This window comes from Macadamia integrifolia, chromosome 7 (genome assembly GCF_013358625.1).
Source record: "Macadamia integrifolia cultivar HAES 741 chromosome 7, SCU_Mint_v3, whole genome shotgun sequence".
Taxonomy (NCBI): domain Eukaryota; kingdom Viridiplantae; phylum Streptophyta; class Magnoliopsida; order Proteales; family Proteaceae; genus Macadamia; species Macadamia integrifolia.
The window spans coordinates 25,702,550-25,727,172 of NC_056563.1; the positions used below are offsets into that span (position 1 = coordinate 25,702,550).

Sequence of the window (24,623 nt, forward strand, 5' to 3'; positions counted from 1 at the left end):
TTGCATTTTAGTATGATTTCTTGGAATGCATCTTCGACCTAGAATGCATACCAAATGCTCTACCGAATGATTACCAAAGAAATGCTAGTAGTATTCGATCGAGTTTGGCTGATCATGGCTTCCACTGGCCTTCAAAAGGTCATGCAGACATGAATGTCCATATCATGATCCCAATTCCCAACATTTGCAGTTGGTATCTAATTGTGGAACGAAGATTCAAAGTCATTCACTAAACACTTTCAGAGAATTTAATCTTTTGTAATTTACAATGTTACACTTAACAGAATTCATCCAATCATTGGCTTGAAAACTGATCATTTTGATACAAATGAAGCTTGCAACTATCCAATCAAAGGGGTGAAAAATCCTCTACAGCCAATCCCCCAGAAAGAAAATGAAGAAGAGAAAATATGAAAGAAATAAATAATGCAACAGAGAATTGCAGGTATTATGGGGCAGCTTCAAAGAATCAGCATAACTGATACTGTTGAAAGTCAAATTTACATTACCTCCCTCCCCCTCTGGTGAAGTTTAGACCTGGATACTACTTGACCTGCTGAGTTAATTAAGTAAGAAACCTGTGAACAAACTATTCTGTCAGAAACTACACATTATTAAAATCAATTCTACTTTTTTTTTTTGGTAGAAAGTCAAATCACTTCTATAACTAAAATAATAATGGATACCCACAATTTCTAGAGGACTGACTCTGTGCAGAATGAAACCATCATCCATATCCCTGTGTTGAGAAACACAAATATTATTTCTGTATATATCAATATAGGTTTTAGGAGTATGATGTATGAGCACTTTTCAGAGATGAGAACAGAACTACTCACCTATGGAAGGTGAAGCTTTTATTTACGGAAGATGTTCTGTTATTCTCTCTGTCCATAGGGCCTGGGATTCCGATGTAAGTTATGCTCCCTTGACGGATGTAGAAGTTACTGCATCCCTGCTTACTAAGGAACGTATTCTGAAGAAAAAAATTCCTCTTCATTGTTGTTACCATCAGAAGAATTTTATTCATGACAAATAAAATTTGGGTATGTTTTTTATTTTTCTTACCACTCCAAATTTCAGAAAGATACGTTGTAGGGGCTCTGAAACATGCATTGTTTCCATTTGCACCTCATCTTCTTCACAAACTGCCAGTGGGTGGAACCCAGCAACTATACGCCTAGATTTGAGCAAAAGAGGAAAAGGAACGTGAGCGAGACAGTGTTTTCCTACTCCCAGAAACATAAAGCTGAAGCTGGGTAACTCAAATAATCGTAGGTGTAGGTGAGACAAAAAGTGGAGAGCATACAATGGATGAAAAATTAAATATCAATGTAAATAATAAAGTTGTATAGCCATCACACCAGTTACTATCAGTCACTCCTAGAATTCTTGTCAGCCACTGTAATTGATTGCTTGCCATTCCGCGTTGTTGTCCAGTGTGCTGATAACCCTTGAATTGCAAACTATACAGCATTGGTAGGGAGAAAATAATGACATAACAATTGGCAAACAAATATATCAGATCGTCCAATTTGCAGTATGAATAGGAATGTGAATTTTCTGACATGTAATGTGAAATATTGGGCATCCAGATCCCTGGAACCTCCTACATATCCAAGTAAAAGGTCAGATCCTCCTTGGACATCGTAAAAAATATCTCAAGCAACACATAAACAACATATGTACCGTACTAGTAACTACTATTTTCTTCATCAAAAAAATAAATTGCTACTCTTTAAACAATAAAAATCAAAACTATAATGTATTCTGGATTATGCAGGCAAAGCATATAAAATTGTAAAGAAAAAGATAAACCAGACACTTTACATGGAAAGCCCCTTGCATTGAATAAAGTAACAATTACAGGAAATAGGGCAAAGTGGGAAGCAAAATGTGCATTTTTTTTTGGGGGGGGGGGACTAATTTGGCCATATGGTCGTTCATGTTCCCTACCAGACAACTTGCAGGCCCAACTCCCCTTGCAGAGGGATCCCAACAAGTTCTTCAAGGTCTTTCCTATGCTTTTCCACAACCCTTAACTCTCATTATTTCATTACTTCAACTATTGCAGTCACTGGACATCATTTCACATGACCACACCATTTGCATTGACTCTCCTTCATTTCACAGCTTATTGAAGCACACTCACTTGTTTTGCAGCTTTCATGTAATGCAAGGCTAGGTATGGAACATCTTTAAGACCAGATAGGATCTCTAACTAATCCAAACAAGGTACTGACTTTAAGACTTGCATCATAATATGAAACCAACTTTCAGCAACTAACCAAAACTCTAAACAGGCCCTGATATCCCTGGTAACACCCACACAACAGTAGGACAATACTCCACTAGATATCATCATAATCAACAGATGAAAATCCCCATAGCAGGCAAGCAGTAGGGTTCAAGAACCAGAAATAAGTTGCATTCCAAGAACTACAGTAACCATAGATAACATGAGGAGAGATAACCATTGAAGGACAGTCCAGGTAGGTAAGTGGAATAAAACCCCAAAATCTCAGGGTAAAGTGATGGCTCAAACGTGAGATCTCACACTTTTTGATTTAGGTCAAAATAGGAGAATTCTGATATCTCCCTAACCAGAACCCAGAACAGGCTCCAATTGCAATCGAGTGGAGCTCCTTATGAAGGGATTGGATCCCTAAAATCTGAACAGCAATTGATAAGCAACCTGGGAGATCGACTGCCCGCTTTGGCCCATGGGCCTCAAACTTTAAAACGCGCTGTGACTATGGAAGGGGTGCAAGAAGTTATTCACTAGCTCAGCCTCTTCCCCCTAGCTGATGTGGGACTAAAGAGATACCCCCCTCAACACCTCTCCCACTTCTTGCCCAACCTTTGGGGCCCACCTAATCTGGGCCATTTCTTGGGTGTGACACTCTCTCCTACCATGGCCATCAATAGGTAACTTCTGTCCTCTCTTACCTCCTTTAACATATCTGTTATATCTCTATTAGTTAGTCACTGTTTTGCAGGTTATTCTCAGTCTTCATGCTTCCTATGATTTATCGTTTAGCCTATTTGATATTAGGAACTTCATCTTAATGTATCTCTAGTTTTAACCACTGGATCAACTTCGATTTCTGATATAATATTCCTTTCCCTCTTCACCCCAATCGAGCATAATTGGTAGTCAATCTGATTATTAGATTGGGAGCTATGGTTATTCTTTGAGTAACTAATTCTGTGTTTTTATCAGTTTCTATTCTGTTGGTGCTTGTTTCTTCTAACCCAACCGTTGGTTGGCCTTGATATTTTAGGCACTTAGCCTACCCATTAGTGTCTCCATTCAGTCCAAGTTTCAACCCCATCAGTTCTAGGGATTGAGAGATCTATTCTGTCCAAGTTTCTACCATATCTATTAGTAACATAGTTTTTAAGGCGGTAAGGCGACGGAGGAGTTTGAGGGTCTTTCAGAGCGCCTTGGCGATAAGGCGGGCATAAAGCGTCGCCTTATCGACTAAAGCGTTCACGTGTAATTCCTTTATTAAACCAATCTATTTGGCTCAAATCCTAGTTGAATCCTATTACTCATATGTTAAATAAATATTAAAGGTTCATATTTATACCAATGAAAACAAATCAATAAAGTGATTAAACTAAGTTCATCTTCATCAATCATCAATCATCAATCATTAATCATCATAACATAGTAACATATAATATAAATTCATAATTATGAAACAAAATTATAAATATAAAGAAAAGAAGACAAAAAATACAAGTATTTATTATACTTACCTCTATGATGCCAAAATGAGTGCCTAAGTCCTAAGGTCATCCACTATATTTCTACTCCCGTCAAAGAAGAATGAAGCTCACCGCTGCCGGAGCAAAATGGTGGCCTGGATCAATGGTTCTTCCTTCTTCCTTGATTCCTTCTCAAAGCTCTTTCTTAAAACCCTTGACAAAATCCAAACCCTGTTTGTGAATCGTGTTTTTGTTTTGTTTGTTTTAGTTATTTTTTATGGAGTAAAGTTGATCCCATACATCTTAAGTGTTAACAAAACCATACACCTACTAATAAAAAATCTATATTTAGAATCTTCATCAAGTAATTTTAAAATTTGTTTAAAAAAAAAAAACCAATAAGGCACCACTTCACATAAGGCGGAGCACTGCCTTACCATCTCTAGACCGCATCAGCGCTAAAGCGCTGCTAAGGCGATTAGTAATGTTTTACATGATTCTGGTTTTCCCCAGCAGGTTTTCTGGTGATTGACTTTTCATCCCAGCAAGCCTCATCACTAATTCAATCTAAGACTACATCAAACGAAATTGACATTTTAATTACATCATCTTAATGCAGCTTTCAAGATAAAGACCAAATTCCTATACTTCTCATATTATTCCTTCATATTGCTTAGGACCACCCCACCCCACCCAAAAATAAAAAGAAAAAAGGAAAACCAATTTTCATTTATGAGAATTTGACATTTTATTAACTCCTTTTTAACAAACTGATAAACAGACTGCATATATACATATATATTGTGCAATTAAAGTGAAACTAGGGGAAGCTTGCAAATTGGTTATCATAGAACTGCTAACAATTCCTTTGATGGGTACCCTGATTATGTAGTCAACGTTCAACCATGGTTCAACATTTCGACCGTATCGCAGGATTCCGAGACGAAAAGCCCAGGTACTTATAAAAGTCCCTGGTTTCAACACATCTCAACCAATTTTCGTCAAATTTCGACCGAAACTTGGGAATATCGACTGAACCGATGGGTTTGACCCATTTGGTTCAACCAACCCTTATAAAAGGGCTTCTAAAGTGAGAAAGAAGCACACTTGCTTGAATTTCGACCCTTTCCCCCTATTTTAACTCTGTGAAGTGGGAAACTTGAGAAATCATTTGTACAATATCATGATGTCAAATTTTTATATGTTAGTTAGATGACCCGATTTACGTATTCACAATGTTGGATTTTTTTTTTTTTCATGTTTTTAAAAATACATTTTCCTACAACATATATTTGAAAAAAGTAGAGTGAATATTTGATGTTTGATGTTCAATTTAATATGTCATAAACACCATAAGCCAATCTACAATATGACGGTATCAAGTTTTTCTTTTTTTTACAGTTTTTTTTAATTAATTATACATTTTCTGAAATTATTTAAAATGAAAATAATTATGAAAAATATTCTGTTATGATTTGAAAAATCAAGAAAAACCTTGAATTTATTAGAAATTTATTTAAATCAAGATTGATTAATAATGTGATGTTTTTAATTAATTATTGTTTATTTATTAAATCATTATTACCAAATTAATTTAAAAAAAACTATTTCTAAATAGGAAAAAAATTATAATGCTTAGTGGGGAATTTACAATAACCTTTAATTGTTTTTATGAGCCATAATTGATGCGTATATGTTAATAATTGTTCTCTTTTTTGTTAGAACAGTGTTGGTACTGATGTTTTTAGTATTGCATAATGGCTAAAAGAGGTGGGGGACATTGCATAGCTTCATGGGAGACCTCTTACAGTTGAGAAGAGGAAATCAGAGTGTAATTATTGTAAAAATAAAATTGGGGGAGGTGGAGCCATAGTACTAAAGTGGCATCTTGCTAGTGGGGATAGAAATGTGTTTGGTTGTCCGAATGTTTCTAATTAGATAAAGAGGAGTATGTTGGAGCATCTAAGAGGAGGGAAGGAGAAGAGGGCAGTTAGGAAAGAATATCATAAAGCTTGTCTAGAGACGTTGCCAGAGTTGGGGGAGCAAGACTATGACAGTGATGAGCCTAACTTGGATGATGTAGAAACAGCACAAAAGGCTGAACAACTGAGGAGGGTAAAAGTAGTGAGCAGAGCCCATCTTAGACGTGTCCAAAGGGCTAGAGGAGCTGGTTTATCTCGATAAGCTGAAAAAGATCCTGAACCACAGAGGAGGAGTAGGTTGAGACATAGAGAGCCTGAGATTCCATTGAGGAGGTCCCAAAGTGTGAGGGACCAAGCCCCACCCCCACCACCAGCTCGTAACCACAATGTTGAGGTTCTTCGGGCTGATCCAGCATTATTTCGGAAGTAAGACTCAAGACAATTAAAACTGAAGCAGGAATGGACCAATGTAAAGGAGACAATGGGAATGGCATTCTCCAAGTGGGATTTCTACTATAACATTCCAGCCAATGTCACCACAGGATCATATTACCAAAACATGTTGGATGAGATTGGTAGGGCTGGGCCAGATCAGATTGGTATCAGTTGAGACCAATCCCGATCTGATACTGATGCACTGGTATAAGGGTAAAATGGTCCAAAACACCAATTTAAAATTTAAAAAAAAAAAGAAAAAAGAGATGCATATCCATCCAATCCCGATCCAGATTGGTATCAGTTGAGACTAATCCCGAGTTTTAAAACCTTGTTGGTCATGATGCTCAAGTAATAATGTACAATGGATTATGGTTCATGGCAATGATTTAATTCCATGCCTACACGGTCCATTGTGGTTGTTGGTTGTGGTGGGAGAAAACGTAATAAAAGTTTTCTACCAATAGGGGTTTTTCGGTTGTCATTGTAATCTCCATTATTAGATTTGTCATAAATAGGCTAAGGTTGAAACCCTAACAGTGTAATGCAATAGAACCTTGTATTTTGTATTTGGAGAGTATAGAGAGTTTCTTCATCTTCAAGCTTGTGTTACAGCCATTGGAGAAGGAGCAATAGACAGGAATCACCTCAAAATGCTGCATTCCTTTGAAGGAAGTGAGGAACTCACCATCAGTGAGTTCTAGTTAACCTTCTCTCCCAATTGTTTGATTTCACTAGTTCTTTTCATCGAGTTCCTCCTATGCTACAAATTTTTTCATTGGATATATTAATGGAAAATCGCTTCAGCCTCCATCACTACTAAGTTCAGAGAACAAATGAGGTCTAATTATCTGTGCATTCATGAATAGCCCTTTCTGCTGAAAGCCTACAACAGTAAATCCAGAAGCCATGTCATTGGGATTTCCTTAACAATGCCATAATCCGAACATATAAAAGGAATCATTATCAGGTGGGTTTCTGTAGACAATTACAAAGAACAAAAACGAAAAGGGCTTCCAGAAACAACACTTGTGGGGTGATGACAGTAAGAGGAGGTAAGCAAGAGAGGGATAGAGAGAGAATTGTATTCTACTGATAATTCAGGAGGAGATTTCTAACAATTCATTATAAAAGTCAAAACATAAAACAAAAACAAGAATAAACAACAGATCAATTCAAAAAATATAAAATATGCATACCTGTAATGGTCCAGTATCCAAACCAATGAGGGTGAGGACTTGCCCATGTGTTATTGTTATCTGCTTTAGGAAATATTCCTTTCCTTCTCCTTGTGAAGTTCTAGTAGTATACCTATAATTATTATTGTTTCTCATGGTTACCCTATGAAAGAAATTGGAATTTAAAGATGAATCTTTCAAGCTTCAATAAAATCATGGCAATAAGTGTTTGCTACAACAAACATTCAGAAGATAAACGCTTTCATGTTATTGCAAGTGTACTGAGATTATGGAACTTTTCACACAGAGGATGGTGCGTACCAGGGTACCTTCAATGATGGGAAACGCAGCAGTGTACCCTGAAAAAGACATCAGACAAGAAAATGAATTTGATTGCCATTAAGATATATGTATCACAAGGTTATTTCTGGCATTACCTTTGTTTCTTGGGGACTTATGTGTAAGTTTACAAAAGAGGGTATACCTGTAATTGTTATATATGGTTGTAAATATAAGTTACTGCCATTCTCTCTAATTGGTAGATATTCTTTCGCTCTAGCCTCTCTTATTCTCTTCTCCCTTGTTTCCTCCTCCTCGTTAATATTATTGGATGTTCGAAGTCTGAAACTGTCACATGGTATAAGAGAATTGAACAACCAGTACCTGCAATTCTTTTTCTTGTTTTGAGAGTCCCATTAGGGCTTTCCTCTATCACAGTGTGCAGTAACCTATGTTGTTTTTGGTTTCTGAGAAACCCTAATTGATAGAATACGAAAAACTAGGATTTCTTATGATGATGAAGATTGATTCTTGCAAGGAGCACCATTGTTATTGCTGCACATGAATATTACTACCCTGCTGATGTTGTTCATATCATAACTTGTGGCTCCCCAGTTTTTGGGTTGTTTTTCTGCAACTGAATATTGTCATTTTCTCCAGACCTAACCATTGATTTCTTGAAATATTTTAGGGTTCATATCTATTGATCAAATGTAGCAATTGACCCAGATTTGGTCCTGATCAGACCATTGAATTGGTATCTTCATAGTTTCCAAGTTCTCAAATTTTCAAGATACTATTCTGGGGTAACCATTATGATAGCCTATCCAACCATCAGATCATTATCAAATTTTGAGGATTTTAACCACCAACCTAGCCCTATACGCAACCAGAGTTTGGGCCTGCTACAGACTGCTGATTTCAATCTGTTATTTTTGTCCTATTCTATTGGTTCCTAACAACCTGTAGTTGTGCTTGTTGGGGATATTTGTAACTTATTGTTAATCTCCTATTCTGCTGTTCCTAACACCCTAAGGTTCTGCTCATTGGGGATATTTTCTGCTTGTTAGAAGATATCGACTGAGGGGGAGGGAGAGAATCAAGATTAGCACCTAGGACTTTTATGTCCTTTTGTGTCTCTTTATTTGTGTGGCTGGTGTGTTTCCTCTTGTGCCCCTTGTAGGGTTACGTTCTATTATATATATTGAATAAAGTGGGAGTTTCAACACAAGGTTGTGAGTCCCAAAGGTTAAAGCCATCTCTCTTCTCTCTCTTTTCCCTTTTCTTCTTCTTCTTCTTCTTCTTCTTCTTCTTCTGATTTACATGGTGTCAGAGCAAGATCCTTAGGGACTGATACAATTATTACAGGTTATCATCAACACAAGTTCCTTCTTCAAACAAGAGTGACTGAACCATCAAAAATTCGTTTTGAAGTTTCTTCCACTTTCTCTTTGAAATCAAATGCTACTAATGTTATCTAAATCCAATATAATAAAAGCAAAATTAACCAGACAACTAAAGAACCTTCTATTTGCCCCTATTGGACATAACTGCATCAACTTTGAGACATTTTTCCCTTCTAAACTCTATTTGTATACTTACTTGGTTGCTAAGGCTTGACTGGAAATTATATCAACTTGACATCAAGAATGCTTTTTTGTAAGGTAACTTGCTAGAGGACGTCAATATAGAGGAACCTCCTAGGTATGTTGCTTAGGGGGAGGATGAAAATAAAGTGTACGGGCTTCATAAGGCAAGTTATGGTTTCAAACAATCACTAAGAGCTTGGTTTGATAAGTTCAGAAAAATTATTTCTAGTTATAGTTTTACATAGTGTTATTATGATCATTCTGTGTTTGTTCATCGCCAAAATTCTAGAGTGATAGTTTTGGTTGTTTATGTTGATGAGATGATCATTACTGGTAATGATTTGTATGAAATTAAAGATGTCAAAGTCTATTTGCAACAACACTTTCAGATGAAAGATTTTTTGGGTGCTCTTAAGTATTTTCTGGGTATTGAGGTTGTTTAGAATAAAAAGTGTACCAGGCTCTCTTAGAGAACATATGTGTTTGATCTTCTGTCTAAGATTGGTATATAGTCTCAAAACCTATTGATACTCCCATGAATCCTCATTCAAATCTTGGGACATGTGATGGCAAGCAGTCTGTAGACAAGCATCAATATAGAAGGTTAATTGGTAAGCTTAATTATCTCAGCATGACTAGGCCAATATATATCATTTGCAGTGGGTGTTATAAGCCAGTGTATGAAGACACCAAACTAGGTTCGTGCATATCATATTTTATGGTATCTTAAGGGTGCCCTAGTAAAGGATCTTTTTACAAGCCTCATGGACATGTTAACCTTTTTGGTTACCTTGATGTTGATTGGGCTGGTATTGATGGTGATAGGATGTCTACCACTAGTTACTATACATGTCTTGGTGTTAACCTTGTCACTTAGAGGAGTAAGAAAAAGACTATAGTGGCAAGATCTAGTGTTGATGCCAAGTATGAAACTATGGCTCATATTTTAGTTGAGTTAATGTGGTTAAAGTGTTTTTTTTTTTTACAAGAACTTGGTTTTACAACTAATAAGCCTATTGACATGTATTGTGATAATCAAACTGTCACATATTTTTTTTTTTTTTTTTGGATGAACCAAACTGGCATATATATTGCTAGTAATTCTATCTTTCATAAAAGGACTAAGCATATTAAATTTGATTGTCATTTTTATGTGAGAAACTAAGATGAGGAAGGTGATCTCTACTCCATTTGTTAACTCTACTCAATAGCTTGGTGATTTGTTTTTCAAAGCCTTGTTTAAAAGTTTGTTCCTTCAAAGTTATTCCAAGCTGAGCATGGGTGATACGTATGCTCCACATTAAGGGAGAGTGTTAAGATATGTATCAAAGGGATTTCTAGAATGACTTTTGTTTCTTAGAGACTTATGTCTGTTCACATAAGTAAGAGGGTATACTTGTAATTGTTCAGATATATGGTTATAAATATGTTACTGCTACCGGTTGTACTAAATAGCTATTCTCTCTTCTTCTCTTCTCCCTTGTTTCCTTCTTCTCTTTCTTCTTCTTGTTAATATTGCAGGTTGTTCTAGGTCTGAAACTGTCACAATTGCAATCCTAGAACTTTCCAAACCAGTGCCCCAATTAAAACACTAACTCTCATTTGACGTACATAATACATATATGATGGCATTCAATAGTTAACAACGCAAGGAAAATAAAGTAAAATAAAAAAACAGATTGGCAGTGGAATAAGATGGAGCTCTCACATTCAACATTAGTGGATCATCGTCACCAAGTTCACTGATGTCCACCACAAACTTCGCCCGGTAAGTCTTAGCTACCTTTTCCATCTTCATAATAAAAGGGGTAAAAGAATTTCAATTAAAAAAAAAAAAAAAAAGGTGAAAAAGTACAATATCCACTAGATGATCAGAGGGAACATATATTTGTAAAAGTACAATATCCACTAGATGATCAGAGGGAATATATATTTGTATCTCAATTAGAAATCACCAATTCTTCACCAATAAAAAAAGATTAGAAATCACCAAAAGAGCACTAACCAGAGAATAGAACCATATCCACGAATAAGAAAAAGTGGTAACATCAAGCATTGTAATTGAAAAAAGATACCTATTTCAGACAGAATGAGCACAGAAAAGGGCATAGTTCTGCAACGATAGGATTCTGCTCTGTTTATGTTGGTAGTTAGTAAATATGAAGCAGGCAGACTTACAATCCAGAAAACAAAATGTTCAAGACAAACAGGAAATAATAGAGAATGGATGAGCATAAAGCAACTCAAAGAACCAAAAAAAAAAAAAAAAAAAAACCAACTTAGATGAACACAATTTACATATCCAATTTCTAGTTTCGCAGATAAATCCAACGAACCAAAATTAAACATAAAAAAAGAGTGGAAGACATTGTGAATTTAAATATACAAAAACGATGGGCAAAAATCATATCCAGTGACTAAACCATAAAGTCCTTGCTCAAATTAATTCAATTAAATAAACAAAAGCTAACAAGTTAACAAATAAAAGGAAGATTAGATGGAAAAGATATCCATGGGAGGACTGTATCATTGGAAAAGTGGAGAAGCTCACCTGTTGGAGGAGGTGTCGCTGTTGCTGAGGAAGTCTGTAGCCTCCTCTAACACTAAGGAAGTATAGATCAAGCGGTGTACCCCTTCCACTGGTTCTGGAGTAAATGGGTATCTCTCGTTCACCCAGATGGAAAGAAAGGTAGAGAGCGAAGCAAAGGCAAGCCTGAGTTAACAAAGTCGAAACCCATGAACGTTTCCCCATCACTGAGCTCACAGAGTTGCCCTTGCCGCCCCACTCCCTTCCCCTCTCTCGCTCTCCGTTTCTCGCTTATGATTCTTCTGCAGTTTCCAACAATTATTGATTTTTTTTCAGGCCAACAGTCATTTTCCTATCTTGTCATACTATCCAAGGAGGAGATAACGCCCAAATGGAAGATGGCGATCCCCTGATGATCTCAGCCAAGACGTCAAGTAAACTTCCAAACCAACAAAAAAAAAGAAAGAAAAAAGAAAACCTCGGATTGGTCGAAATCATATTCATAGATTCGCATCCAACCTTAGAAAAAAGTCTCGAACAGAAATCATTGATGACGGTCGAGATTTATTCGAAATTGAGTTTGATTTGGTCAGCAGTGAAAGCTGGCAAGTCGACTCTACGATGATTATTGTAACTTTGAGGGACGGCCTGCACCCTCCTTGAACCATTTTGTGGGATCAGGCAAGGTTGCCTGTTAAGCCTTTTAAGCCTTTTAAGCCTTTTAAGCCTTTTCATCTTCATTGTGCCCATGGAAGGTCTCTCTTGACTCCTGTTTACGTATCAAGACCTAAACATGTTCAAAGGGATAAAAGTGGCATGAAATGCACATGAAATCTCCCATCTTCTTTTTGTTGACGACACTTGTATCTTTTGTCATGCAACTGAAGAGGATGTTTCTACATTAAATGTGTTTTGGAGCATTTTTCTTCACTATTAGGTTTCAGTGTGAATTTTGACAAAAAGGGTATTGCCTTTAGCTCCAATGTCTCATAGGCAAGCCAGATTTCCATCTGCAAATTGTTAAAAGTCAAGGAAATGAACAAATCAAGTACCAAGGGATACTTGTTATTTGCAGATGATATCTTTGTGTTTATGAATGGTTCACTCAAGTGTGAGGCAAATTGCTTCATTGTGCAGAAGTATGAAGATAGCTTGGGGCAGCAAATCAATCTTGGGAAAAACCAACTTTTCTTTGAGAATATTTCTCCAGTGAGAAGGGAGCATATTTCTCAGGAGATTGGGACTCAAAGCTGCAATCTTCCTACTAGATACTTGGGAGTTCAAATCTTCAAGGGAAGGGTCAGGCGAAATCCTTTATTGCCTTTGATGGATAAAATCAAAGGGCGTATGTTGGGTTGGAAAGGTAAGTTACTCTCTATGGCAGGGAGAGTGGAGTTAGTTCGCTCAATAATTGCTAGCATTCCTATCCATAATTTTGCAATTTATTGGTGCCCTTCTTCTCTAGTAGTTCTCATGGAAAAATGGATGAGAAATTTCATCTGGACAGGAGATGTGGGTTCTACCAAGAGAAAATCCATTAAATGGGACTCAGTTTGCAAGCTTCTTGAAGAAGGTGGTCGGGGGATAAGAAGACTTAGAGATGTGAATACAACTTTTTTTTGTAAGATTGGTTGGCAAATTAAACATGAAGATTCCACAATGGAAAAGTTTTTTAGAGCAAGATTTATGTCCAAGTCTGGTGAAATGAGAAAATCCTATAAATCATCCTCTGTATGGCCTAGAATAAAAAAAAATATGGAGTTTTATAACTTCTAAAGAAAGATGGATTGTAGGTAATGGGAACTTTATCAGATTTTGGAAAGATAAATGGTTAGATCAGCAGTTTATTGAGGAGATGATGGGTCTGGATCCTAGCCTCTTTCCAAGAGACAGATTTGTTAAAGATTTCATTGAAAATTCTTCATGGAATTTCTCCCAGGTGAATTCAACAGCCATGAGGGAGATTTTTTTCCAAAGCAGCAACTATTGCCCTTCCTCCTTTCCCATGTAAGGATGCATGTTGCTAGAGTCCTTCCTTATTTGGAAAATTCATAATACCATCAGCTTGGGAAGAAGTCAGGAAAAAAATTACTTATGTTTCATGGTATAGTATCGTGTGGAAGAGTGGCATTCTCCCACATCAATCCATTTTCGGTTGGAGATTAATCATGGTGTGTTACCCACTAATGAAATGGTTCTTTCAAAAGGAGTTAGCCTTCCTTCTCGATGTGAATTTTGCTTCAGTTCATCAGAATCCATGCCTCATCTGATCCTAGGGTGTAGCTTCTCTCACTTGGTTTGGAAAGGCTTAACTTCTCTATTTGGTATCAGTAGGGTTCAGCAAGACTCGATGTTGAGTGCTCTTCAATGGTGGAAGATGAAAGGGAGGCAGGCTCCAACCAAGTAAGTATGGCTAGCGGGTTTTATTTTAATCCTTTATTTTATTGGGAAGGAGCGTAATGCTAAACGATTTGAAGGAAGATCGTTGAGAGCTGAGTTAGTGTTGTGCCAGGTATTGAACTCAATCAGAGATCTTTTTTCCAGCTCTATGTGCAACAGAATATCAGTGAGGGATTTAATCTGTTCAAGATTTTTGGGCATCTCTTTAAAAGGCGCTAGAAGGTCTTCAGCATTAGAAATATTATGGTGTGCGCCTTTCCCCTCTTGGTTCAAGCTAAATGTTGATGGTTGTGCTTTGGAAAATCCAGGGAGAGCTGCAGTAGGTGGAATCATTCGCGATTCAATGGGCAGAATTGTGTACTCCATTGCTATTTATATCGAAATTGCATTGAACTAGAAGGCTGAGATTTCTGGTCTTATCCATGGAATCAAGATCTCTAAACAGCTGGGCATTGATCGTCTCTGGATTGAATCGGACTCGGTGGCTATAACTAAGGCAGTTTATTCCAATTCACTTCCATGGTATGTTTGGCAGGATTGGTGTTATGTCTCCATCTACCTCTCCTCCATTCAATGGAAATTATCACACGGTTATAGAGAAGCTGATCCAGTTACTTATTATCTAGCAAAGATGGAAGTTCGGAGTGGGGATTCGAAGATCTCTCCAGTTCTTAATCCAAAATGAGATTAGGATGAAAGCTCAACACCGTCCTAGATTTCAATTTCATTAGTTTCTGTTGGAGTTGTAGATCTCCTCCCTCGTTGATGGCCATGCAGAAGGTAGGGGAGTGATTTCGAACTTTTCATCCCTCCAATTTATTGTTTGTTTCTAGTAATCATTTTTTATCCAGCTTGTATCCCATTTTTATTCTTCTTTTAATGCATATGAATTTTTAACAAAAAAAAGAACAAATCAAGAACCTATCTGGGCACTAACATTTTCTTCAACAAATATGGACAGAATAAATGGAGTAATGTTGTCCAAAGGGTAAAAAACAAACTATCTCAATGGAAAACAAATCTCTTATCTTATGCAGGAAGGAACTGTCCTCGTATAGTCTATTTTAACATCCACCCCAACCTATCTCATGTCATGCTTCACTTTCCCAAAAAGCGTTTGCACACAACTAGACTCTATCTAGCTCCATTTCTGGAATGGTAACAAAACATCATCCAAAAAAGCGCACCTAATAGGATGGAAGAAAATCTGCTCCCCAAAACCCTCTGGAGGCCTTGGGCTGTGAAACTCAGAAACCCAAAACAAAAGACTCCTCCTCAAACTTGGCTGGAGACTACTCACAAAGGACAAAGCTCTTTGGACTTGGGTGCTTGAAAACAAGTATTTTCCCAACATGTCAGTATTTCACCCAAACACTTTGAAGAAAAAAGGTTCAATTTGTGTGGAACGTCTAGTACGTATTCTACCCACACTCAAACAAATTGTCATGCCCCATTCACATAGAATCGGACTGGTGACTGGGTTCCCTCCGGGTAACCCAAAACCGCTAGGATCATTTGATACAGTAACCACAGCATAGCAAGCCACAAGTACATGGAAACATAGAAATGTAATTTCAGCGGAAGTCTTGTCATGTATAAATACCTATAAATCCTTATACACTCTTGATACCCAAATTGTTATACATAGTATAATTACATGTGGGCCCGTAAGTATGATATTTACACAGGAAATAACAATATAATTATTGAGAGCATAAAAGGGGTGTATGCCAAAAGAATAAAAAATGAGAACTGTAACTAGAGTCTGCTACTGTTGCTCCGTAACACAGTTCCCGCACAAGCAACTGTCACTATGGTCGAAACCTTCTGGGACCCACCAATCCCCCACTGGGGTTTCATTAGTGGGACTCAACATGGGTTCCTCTACCAAGTAGCCTGCACAATCATCTAAAAAAAATATATACACGAGGGGTGAGCTCATTAGTTCAGTAAATGGAAATAAAGACTCACATAAGCAATTGCAATTCAAAATGGTACTGTATGCATGATATTCATTTTAAACATAATTCACTTAAGCAATCATTACTAGGTCATAGGTTATATACTACTCACAATCACAATACGTGTATGCCCCAAGTACGAGACGCATCATTCATCCCGCGATACGCCCATAGGGTTGTCAGAGAAGGCTAGATGTGAGCACTCGAAAAATTAAATCGTGGTCGAACCACAGTAAAAATGTAAATTGTGGCCAAACCATAATAGAAAATAAAAGCAGTACGATTAGCCCTCTGAATGATTCATCAAGATTTCCAACTGTCCTAATGATCAGCCAATCGTACTTCTAACCACCACAGCAGTCCGTGACCAACCTTTCCCCCAACGATAACCCAACACGTAAATCCCTGTTGGGAAGGGTCGTACCATGAGGGAATGTAAAATCCTAAAACATGCTCTTATATGAGATAGTACAATTGCATAGTACTTCTGCGTTCCATACCACAGTGTACCAATGCATTCGTTTCCAAGCCAACTACGACATCTATTCTAGAAATCTCACACATGTCCGGCAAATCATCACTATAATCCATCATTAATAATCCATGCTCAAGATTCATAGAAAATAACAATCATTAAGAATACAAGATACATCATGTTCATTTATAAATGCATCCAACATTAATCAAGCATATGCATGAGAATGGCATTCATAATGTTGCGATAATATATGAATGACTAAAATACCAAAAACACTCTCAAAATAAAATCAAAGTCCTCTCCCCACTTACTTATTCTTGTAGGAGAATATGCACTTGCGGTACAAGTAAGATCCGGAGTGAAAGCGAATGTCTTGAAACCTAACACAGATAAGAATTTAGAATATGTCCATTTTAAAATTATAAAAAGACGTAAGATATAGTCACGACGTGTTTAATAATGGTTAGAAGGTTGGCATCGAGTTTGAGTTCCAATGGAGCTCATTAGGGTAATATAATAGGTGGGTCATACAGGTGGATAGGAGAACCCACCTATGCAAACTGCCTAGGGAGACAGCACACAGACATAGATCGATGGGTCATACTAGTGGATCTAGTACCCGTCGGTCCTACCTGTCTGTAGGTCCAGAGGGAACTGATACCCACTAGTCCTATCCGCCAATAGGCCCAGAAGAGAGCGATGGATCATACCAGTGGGTCACGGTGGGTCATACTAGTGGGTCATGGTACCCGTTAGTCTTACCCATCTGTTGGGCCAGAAGCCCAGGTAAGACTGGGGGGTCACACCGATGGGTCTGACTACCTGCCGGTGCTACCCACCAGTGTTTTGCTGGTTTTTTTGTTCTTCTTCCCTTCTCCATTCCTCTTCTTGGAAAATCTAAGGGGGTTATTCCCACTTCATTCCCCACACATTATAAGCTTCATTTACTTGATTATTCCATGGATCTAAGTTATCATCAAGGTTTGGGGAATGAAATCATACCTTAGCTCAAAAAACCTCAAAACTTGAGATCCTCTTCGCAAATTCAAAATGTTACCTCAATAACTCCAAATCTTTGTTTCTCTTCCTCAAACTTTCAAGGAAATCACACAAGGGTTCCATTATCCCTTTGATTTGACCACACACAAAGGGATTTCATCACATCTCAAGGGTTTATGATGTTACTTACCTCCAAAAGCTGATCCCAAGACACCAGACACTATTCCGATGACAAAAAGGTAAGACGCTACTCCGGAAACCAAGGGGGAACATTCTTCCCTCTTCGTTCTCTTCTTCTTCCTCTTTTTCTCCCTCTCCTTTACCCCTCTCACCAGCCTTTTCTGAAAATCATAAATGGGAGAGAGAGAAAGACATAAATGTTGTTTATACTTTGGCTAATAAATATCTTCTAAGACTTATTTGGTTTTTCCCTTTTATGGACCAAAACGCATTAAATTTTGATACTGACCAAAATAACCGACATTATCAGGCATATGAGACCTCATTACGACGAGGTAGTCAAAATACACGTGTTCACCCAAGTTGGGCTTGCTAGGCCCCACGTTACCCCAATAGGTGGGTCACACTGGTAGGTCTCGCACCCACCAGTGACCACCCACCAGTTGGCCAAAGCAAAGCCAACCTTGCTGTATTTTGGAGGAAAATAGAATCTTAACGCGTATCTTGCTATCACCACATGTTGTGGACTAGGTTCTCATCATTCAATATGATAGCATACCTTTTCTATTCGTATATGGCTTTGTGATATGTGCAAGGACATGGTTTAGGTGTGCGAACCACATCGGGTACTAGCTCAATCTTGTCTGACCTCCCCAGATTTGACGTCACCCTTACTGTCATGCACCATATGACACCCGCATCGACCATTTCTGGTTCGGGCCTTACAAGACCAAACCGAACCAACCGATCAATAAACCGGGTTTAGAGAGCAGGGCTCTACACAAATGGTTATAAAAAAAGATATGTAATGGTAGGAATACTTCTTTTTGGTTTGACCCATGGATCCCACAAACCCCTATACTCACCCCCTAGTCCACCACCACCACCCAACTTGTCAATGTCAATGACGCCATCTCAGGATCAACATGGAATGCTAATCTACTAGCAGAGTTTCTTCCACCAACTATTACTTCCCAGGTCTCACTTTTATCGACTTCTGGTCCTTCGGTGAATGATCTTTGGTGGTGCCCTTTCTCCCTATCAAGGAAAGTTTCAGTTAAATTGGCAATTAAATTCCTCTCAAATGGTCATCTTGGTAACCTACATGGGAACTCCAACAGGTGTGTTTGCTCATCTCTATGCTCACATTGGTGATATTTCTTTTGGAAACTAAATCAACATCTGAAAATCAAAATCTTCTTCTAGAGAATGGCTTAAGGAGGACTCCCAATTAAGGACCGCCTACAGAAATGGATGATAATAGATCTGACTTGTGACCTTTGTCATCACCACATTGAAATTGTGTGGCATACTTTTATTTCTTGTGAATTCACTAAGAGGATTTGGGCTGCTAGCCCGTTGGGCCTTAGGACTGAATTGCTACATCCTCCCCCTCCATACATACCCTGATTTTGTATTTGTTTAATTCGGATATCATTCAACCATCTCAACTGAAAATTTTTTTTATTTCCTTTATAACAGGTTGCTATTTTTTATGAACTCACAGGAACAAGGTGGTTGTCAACACGGAGACACCCAGCCCCACCGAGATAATTTATAACATAACCCAGTGGACTCAAGCTGCTGGGCCAACCCATATACACCCCCTTTCACAACCGAACCACACCCTGAGTCCTCCACCAACATTAAACCACATTAAATAGATACTAATCTGCTCCACCCATATAGATGAAAAGAGTAATCAGCATGGGTGGGCTTTCTGCATATTACAGCAACATAACTGCATCTCATTTATGGCCAATCATGTGTTGACAGGAAACCACACTGAATCCAGTTCAAGGGCTCTCCTTCACAGGCTGATCCAAGCCAAAAAAAAAGAAGGATGGAGAATTGAAGAATGGAAGAAGTATGGAGTGATGATGAGGTTTTGGAAAAACTACTTAGCTCTTCTAGCCCCACCTCATGGCCTTTGAGCACTCTCCTTATGTTTTTCGATGCATATATGACTGTCACTATTGTTTTGTTTAAACTCGGGCTTAACAATGAGGTGGTGTTATTTGTGAGACATTTAGCTAACACCGCCACAATTACATAGTGGGGTTAAGAGTAAAGACCTCAAAGGCTAGATAACTGATCTATCGAAATTCCAATCTAATGGTTTTGTTTTTTGTTTTTTGGTTTTTTTTTTTAGTAAAAAAATAATTTTATTGACTAAAACATGTGAACATCCTATAGTTTTGGACAAGCAAACATGAAGCCATGGAATGTACATATGATATAGACAGGGATTTCCTAGCCAGGATATCTACTACAATTCATCGCCCGTGGAATACAATGAAATTTAATTTAAGTATTAAAAATATTAGAAAAATTAATTAACCGTTTAACAATTCTGCTAACAAATGAAACATGTCAAGTATATAGTGTAAGAGTCCCAATTCACTCACATGAATATTCACCGAACGCGTTCACCTACCATCATATTCAAAGAGAATATCACGTATAAAGACAAGGGATTTTTTTTTTTTTTTTGTAGTTCTATCTCAGTGGTAGGTGAAGCGATGTGGCAAATGAGCTGACCTCATGCAGCATCCTTAATAAACATTAGGAAACGGATAAAAATCGTCTATTTTTCTAATCCCTGTTTTTCTTGTATTTTGCTAGTTGCAGAAGATGACACGTGTCATCAACGGTCAAGATTAATTCAATTAGGTGAGGGTTATTACATCCAGTTTGGTTTTTAACTCAATCTTGGCCGTTCACTTAAAGTAATACCACATGTCACCTCTGAAGGTAGCAAAACAAGAAAAACAGACGATTTTTTTCCGAAACGGAAACTCCCCAAAAGGGAATCGGTCAAAAGATTCCCTTTACCCAACAACTGCTTCAATTTTAATCGCATTGTCCACAACGCCCAAGGCTCCTGCCTCTCTGCTTGGTTGGGTGGTTATTGTTCATGATAGAAACAAAAGCATCAGCATGGTTAATGCCTATGGGGATCTATTATTATTATTATTATTATTATTATTACTTTATTTTGGGTTGGTGAGCTCTTGATCACTATAAATTGAACTCTACAGACATCTCTCTTTAACACACAAGAGAAGAATCCCAACAAGTCCTAAGAAACAGAAAGAGAAACAGAAGCAGAACCACCCCAAAGCCACCATGGAACAGCAGAAGAAACTCCAAGAGGATGAAGATGCTTGTGTATATGCAATGCAATTGGCAAGCTCTTCAGTCCTTCCCATGGTGTTGAGATCCGTTGTGGAGCTTGGAATTCTGGAGATCATCACTAAAGCTGGTCCAGTAGGAACTGAAATCTCACCTTCTGAGATAGCTTCTCAGCTTCCTACACAAAACCCAGATGCAGCAGTAATGGTTGATCGTGCCCTTCGGCTCCTAGCCAGTTATTCAGTTGTGACTTGTTCACTGAAGACACACGAGGATGGGCGGATTGAGAGGGTCTATGGCGAGGCCCCGATCTGCAAGCTTTTCCTTCAAAATGAAGAGACGGGATCCTTGGAAAAGTTAATGCTTATGCATCAAGACAAGGTCCTCATGCATGGCTGGTAAGGATCATATTGAATCCATCCCCCTTTCCCCTCTCCCCTCTCCACTTTCCTTTTCCCTTTGTTTGATTAATTGGTTTATTTTGGATGAATAATCTATTTGAAAATGATGCACATAATGTCTGGTATTAGTATAGGTTCTTTCACTCTTTCTTATTTAACACTTTTTGACATTTTCTTTCCTCCTCGATCATGTGGATCTTTTTTTAAGAATCGTGAGACACACTCCCTTCCATGCACCTATTCACTTGACGTGAAAGATGACAATATATTACGTAGATAGACTTACCTCAATACTTGTTCCATTGGGCACAAACCAATAACATATATAGCGCCTATGGAACCCTCATTCCCTAAGTCCATAATCTTAACTGCCTTATTCTTTTACCTAAGCATAAAGAAGGAACAAAAAAGGGTACATTATTAAGCCATCTTCCATATGTCATTCTGTTGATTGTTGAGTATAAGAAACTAGATAGTAAAATAATAAGAAAATTAAAATAAAAAATCTAAAAATGTGTACATAATTCAATACTGAGATGGTGTTTCCCGTCGGGAATCAGAGTCTATGCGGCAGCTGGCGAAGCCAATGAGTGCCCCCTTCTAGTGATTCAATCAATTAGGGATAGAGAGGTCATATCATAAGGAAGAAGAGAGATAAAGAGGGGTGGGGTGCTAGCATAGCCAAGGTTAACTTGCTGAATTTTGTCATATATCACTAAATTTGGCTTGACAAGGTTCAATTCATGGAGTCTTCTTTATCACAAGCCAGCCAATAATATATTGGGCTGAAGACAAATTAGGAAATTAGATAAATTGGTTGTTGTTATTAAAAATTTACTTGTGCTTTATTATGTAGGTTCCATATGAAAGAAGCCATTCTAGAAGGTGGAATCCCATTTCACAAGGAATATGGAATGTCAGCATTTGAATATCAAGGTGTGGATCCTAGGTTCAACGTGCTTTTCAATGAGGCAATGAAAGGTCAAACTATCATTACTATGAACAAACTTCTTCAGGTATACAAAGGGTTTGAGGGACTAAACTCAGTGGTCGATGTTGGCGGTGGATTTGCTGTTGCCCTTAAAATGATCACTTCCAAGTATCCATCAATCAAGGGTATTAATTTTGATTTGCCTTACGTTGTTGCAGAAGCACCATCCCATCCAGGTAATTCTTTTTTATTATATTATATTATATTATTTATTTTTTTGGCTTAAAGTCAACAAAGTATATATTAAGTATACAAGAGAATGGTACAAGGATTAAGGTCTAGGGATCCCTAGAAAACAAGATAAAGTTCCACCTTCAGCATGATCCTCAGCAGAAGAGGCACCCTTGATAGCCCAAACGTAAAGCAAAAAAGCTCAAGAAAACCTATATCGGGTCTACCCTGGGCGTCCCACCCTATATCTTCCATTATGTCTCTAAGAGGGGAATCCTTGAACTAAGATGCAAAGAGGCTTTCTTGGCTAAACAATAAGCCACCACATTACTACTCCCTGTAACATGATATAAGGTTCAGAAATTCCATTTTTTTTACTTCATCATTATGTGCTTACTCTGAGATTTTGGTGCACAGGTGTGGAGCATGTTGGAGGTAATATGTTCGAAAGTGTTCCAAAAGGGGATGCCATTTTTATGAAAGTGAGTTAAATTTGCATGGATTAATTGTCTTAATTTGTATCCTTAATTAAATAGATTGTAGTGTTTGGTGACATATTAATTAATTAATTAATTAATTAAAATTTATGAATGAATTGAACTTGTTTTGCAGTTGATATTGCATGATTGGAGTGATGAACATTGCTTGACAATTTTGAAGAACTGCTATGAAGCATTACCAAAAGGTGGGAAGGTGATCATCGTTGATGCGCTTCTTTCAGAAGCTGCGGAAACTAACCGTGTAGCTCGAGCTGGATATCAAATTGACAATTTAATGATGATGATAAATCCTGGAGGAAAAGAAAGAACTGAGAAAGATTTTGAAGCTCTAGCCAAGGGAGCTGGGTTTCGTAGTTATCAAGTGATTTGCCCTGTAATTAACCTTTGTGCTATCGAATATGTAAAGTAAGACATGCAAGTTTTCATTTGTTGGTTACAATAAGCACCCATTGCTTGTTTGTCTAAACTTTTCATAGGTGATCCTTTTTATTGTACAAGATGCCAATTTTTCTTCGGTTGGAATAAGCACTCATTGCTTGCTTGTCTAATCTTTTCATAGATGATCCTTTTTGTTGTTTGTTTGCCCAATCTTGTCACAATTGGGGATCTCAAGCTTCTTGTGATATTATCTTTTATCATCGTTATAATGGAAACATTCTCTCTCTCTCTCTCTCTCTCTCTCTCTCTCTCTCTCTCTCTCTCTCTCTCTCTCTCTCTCTCTCTCTATGCATGAGGGCAGCTGGGTCTTCTCACCATTGGAATTATAGGCTTAATTAATTACTAGGGTTGATTAAATAGGTGAGAGTCAAATTACATACCAGGTTCAGTTCATTCAACAATTTAGGGATATGCTAGCCCAACCCATTACAGATTAGGGTTTTGGGTAAGACAATATTATATATACTACGTTTTAAGTCCCCACAGCAATCATTCGCTCTCCTCCACTTTGCCACGAAAGTAAGGGAACTCAAGGAGGTCTGAGGGGCTGTAGAAGATCCATAGTCGAGAGAATAGACTTGTGAAGAACTACATTGTTTTCACCATTGACACACTCAGGTGCAAGGTACACATTGATTCTCCATGTTTTGAATCAATATTGTATTCTAGTTGTTTGTATGGGAATCGATTAGGGTCCATTGTGAAACCCTAAGAGTCTAACAAGTAGTATTAGAGCAACCCATATGGATATAGAATCGATTGGCCTAATATATTTTTAATTTACAATGTACATAACCATTGAGTTTATGGAGATCTTCCATTGGAAAGAACTTTAATTTTTAGGGATTCTATTCCGGTACTTTAATTTTGATATGTTAATGTAATACCAAAAAAAAAAAAAAAAAAAAAAAAAAATTGCAAGAGAAGAGCCCAGAGCCAAAGTTGTAGAGCAAAACCCCTGCGTGAGTAAGTGCCTTGTGCACCATAGAACACCCCAGAGTTGGTCATGGATAGGAGTTGTGTATTGCTTGAAACAAAAAATAAAATAAAATAAAATAAAATACAAATAAGTTGTAGGTAGCGGTTGGGAGAAGAAAAATAGTTGGCACCAGGAAAATGGATTGAAGGTGTGGAAAAGGCATTTATGATACTGGGTTGCACTGATAAACAAAAGATAATTTGTGTCATTTACTAGTTGCAGGATGAAGCCTATGCATGGTGGAAAGCTACAAAGCCTATACTGACAACTACTCATCCCAATCCCACTTGGGAGCAATTTGTTGAGGCTTTTTATGGGAACTACTTCCCAGAGAGTGTGAGGGACA

The 24,623-nt window shown here is 37.7% G+C and overlaps 2 protein-coding genes across 2 annotated transcripts; one reads left to right on the plus strand and one right to left on the minus strand.

The window, feature by feature from the left end:
- Positions 1-225: 225 nt before the first annotated feature.
- On the minus strand, positions 226-12,049 carry LOC122084686. The gene is made up of 9 exons (XM_042653127.1): positions 11,669-12,049; positions 10,826-10,909; positions 7,571-7,608; positions 7,271-7,382; positions 1,365-1,453; positions 1,069-1,180; positions 840-976; positions 691-739; positions 226-578 (listed from the first exon to the last, which is right to left on the minus strand). The coding sequence occupies exons 1-9, from the start codon at positions 11,867-11,869 to the stop codon at positions 501-503; spliced, it is 900 nt and encodes a 299-aa protein (XP_042509061.1). The 5' UTR covers positions 11,870-12,049; the 3' UTR covers positions 226-500.
- An 8,668-nt stretch (positions 12,050-20,717) lies between these two features.
- LOC122084682 (caffeic acid 3-O-methyltransferase-like) lies at positions 20,718-23,475 on the plus strand. Its single transcript, XM_042653117.1, has 4 exons — positions 20,718-21,195; positions 22,055-22,365; positions 22,778-22,842; positions 22,973-23,475. Exons 1-4 carry the CDS (start codon positions 20,792-20,794, stop codon positions 23,267-23,269), a joined length of 1,077 nt encoding a protein of 358 aa, XP_042509051.1. The 5' UTR covers positions 20,718-20,791; the 3' UTR covers positions 23,270-23,475.
- Positions 23,476-24,623: the final 1,148 nt, after the last annotated feature.

Coding starts and splice junctions, on each gene's coding strand:
- LOC122084686 (XM_042653127.1), bottom strand. CDS start 11,869: ATGGGGAAACGTTCATGGGTTTCGACTTTGTTAACTCAGGCTTGCCTT. Junction 1,181..1,364: donor GGAGTGACTGATAGTAACTG/GTGTGATGGCTA, acceptor GCTCAAATCTAG/GCGTATAGTTGCTGGGTTCC. Junction 740..839: donor AAAAGCTTCACCTTCCATAG/GTGAGTAGTTCT, acceptor TTCTCAACACAG/GGATATGGATGATGGTTTCA.
- LOC122084682 (XM_042653117.1), top strand. CDS start 20,792: ATGGAACAGCAGAAGAAACTCCAAGAGGATGAAGATGCTTGTGTATAT. Junction 21,196..22,054: donor AAGGTCCTCATGCATGGCTG/GTAAGGATCATA, acceptor TTTATTATGTAG/GTTCCATATGAAAGAAGCCA. Junction 22,843..22,972: donor GGGATGCCATTTTTATGAAA/GTGAGTTAAATT, acceptor CTTGTTTTGCAG/TTGATATTGCATGATTGGAG.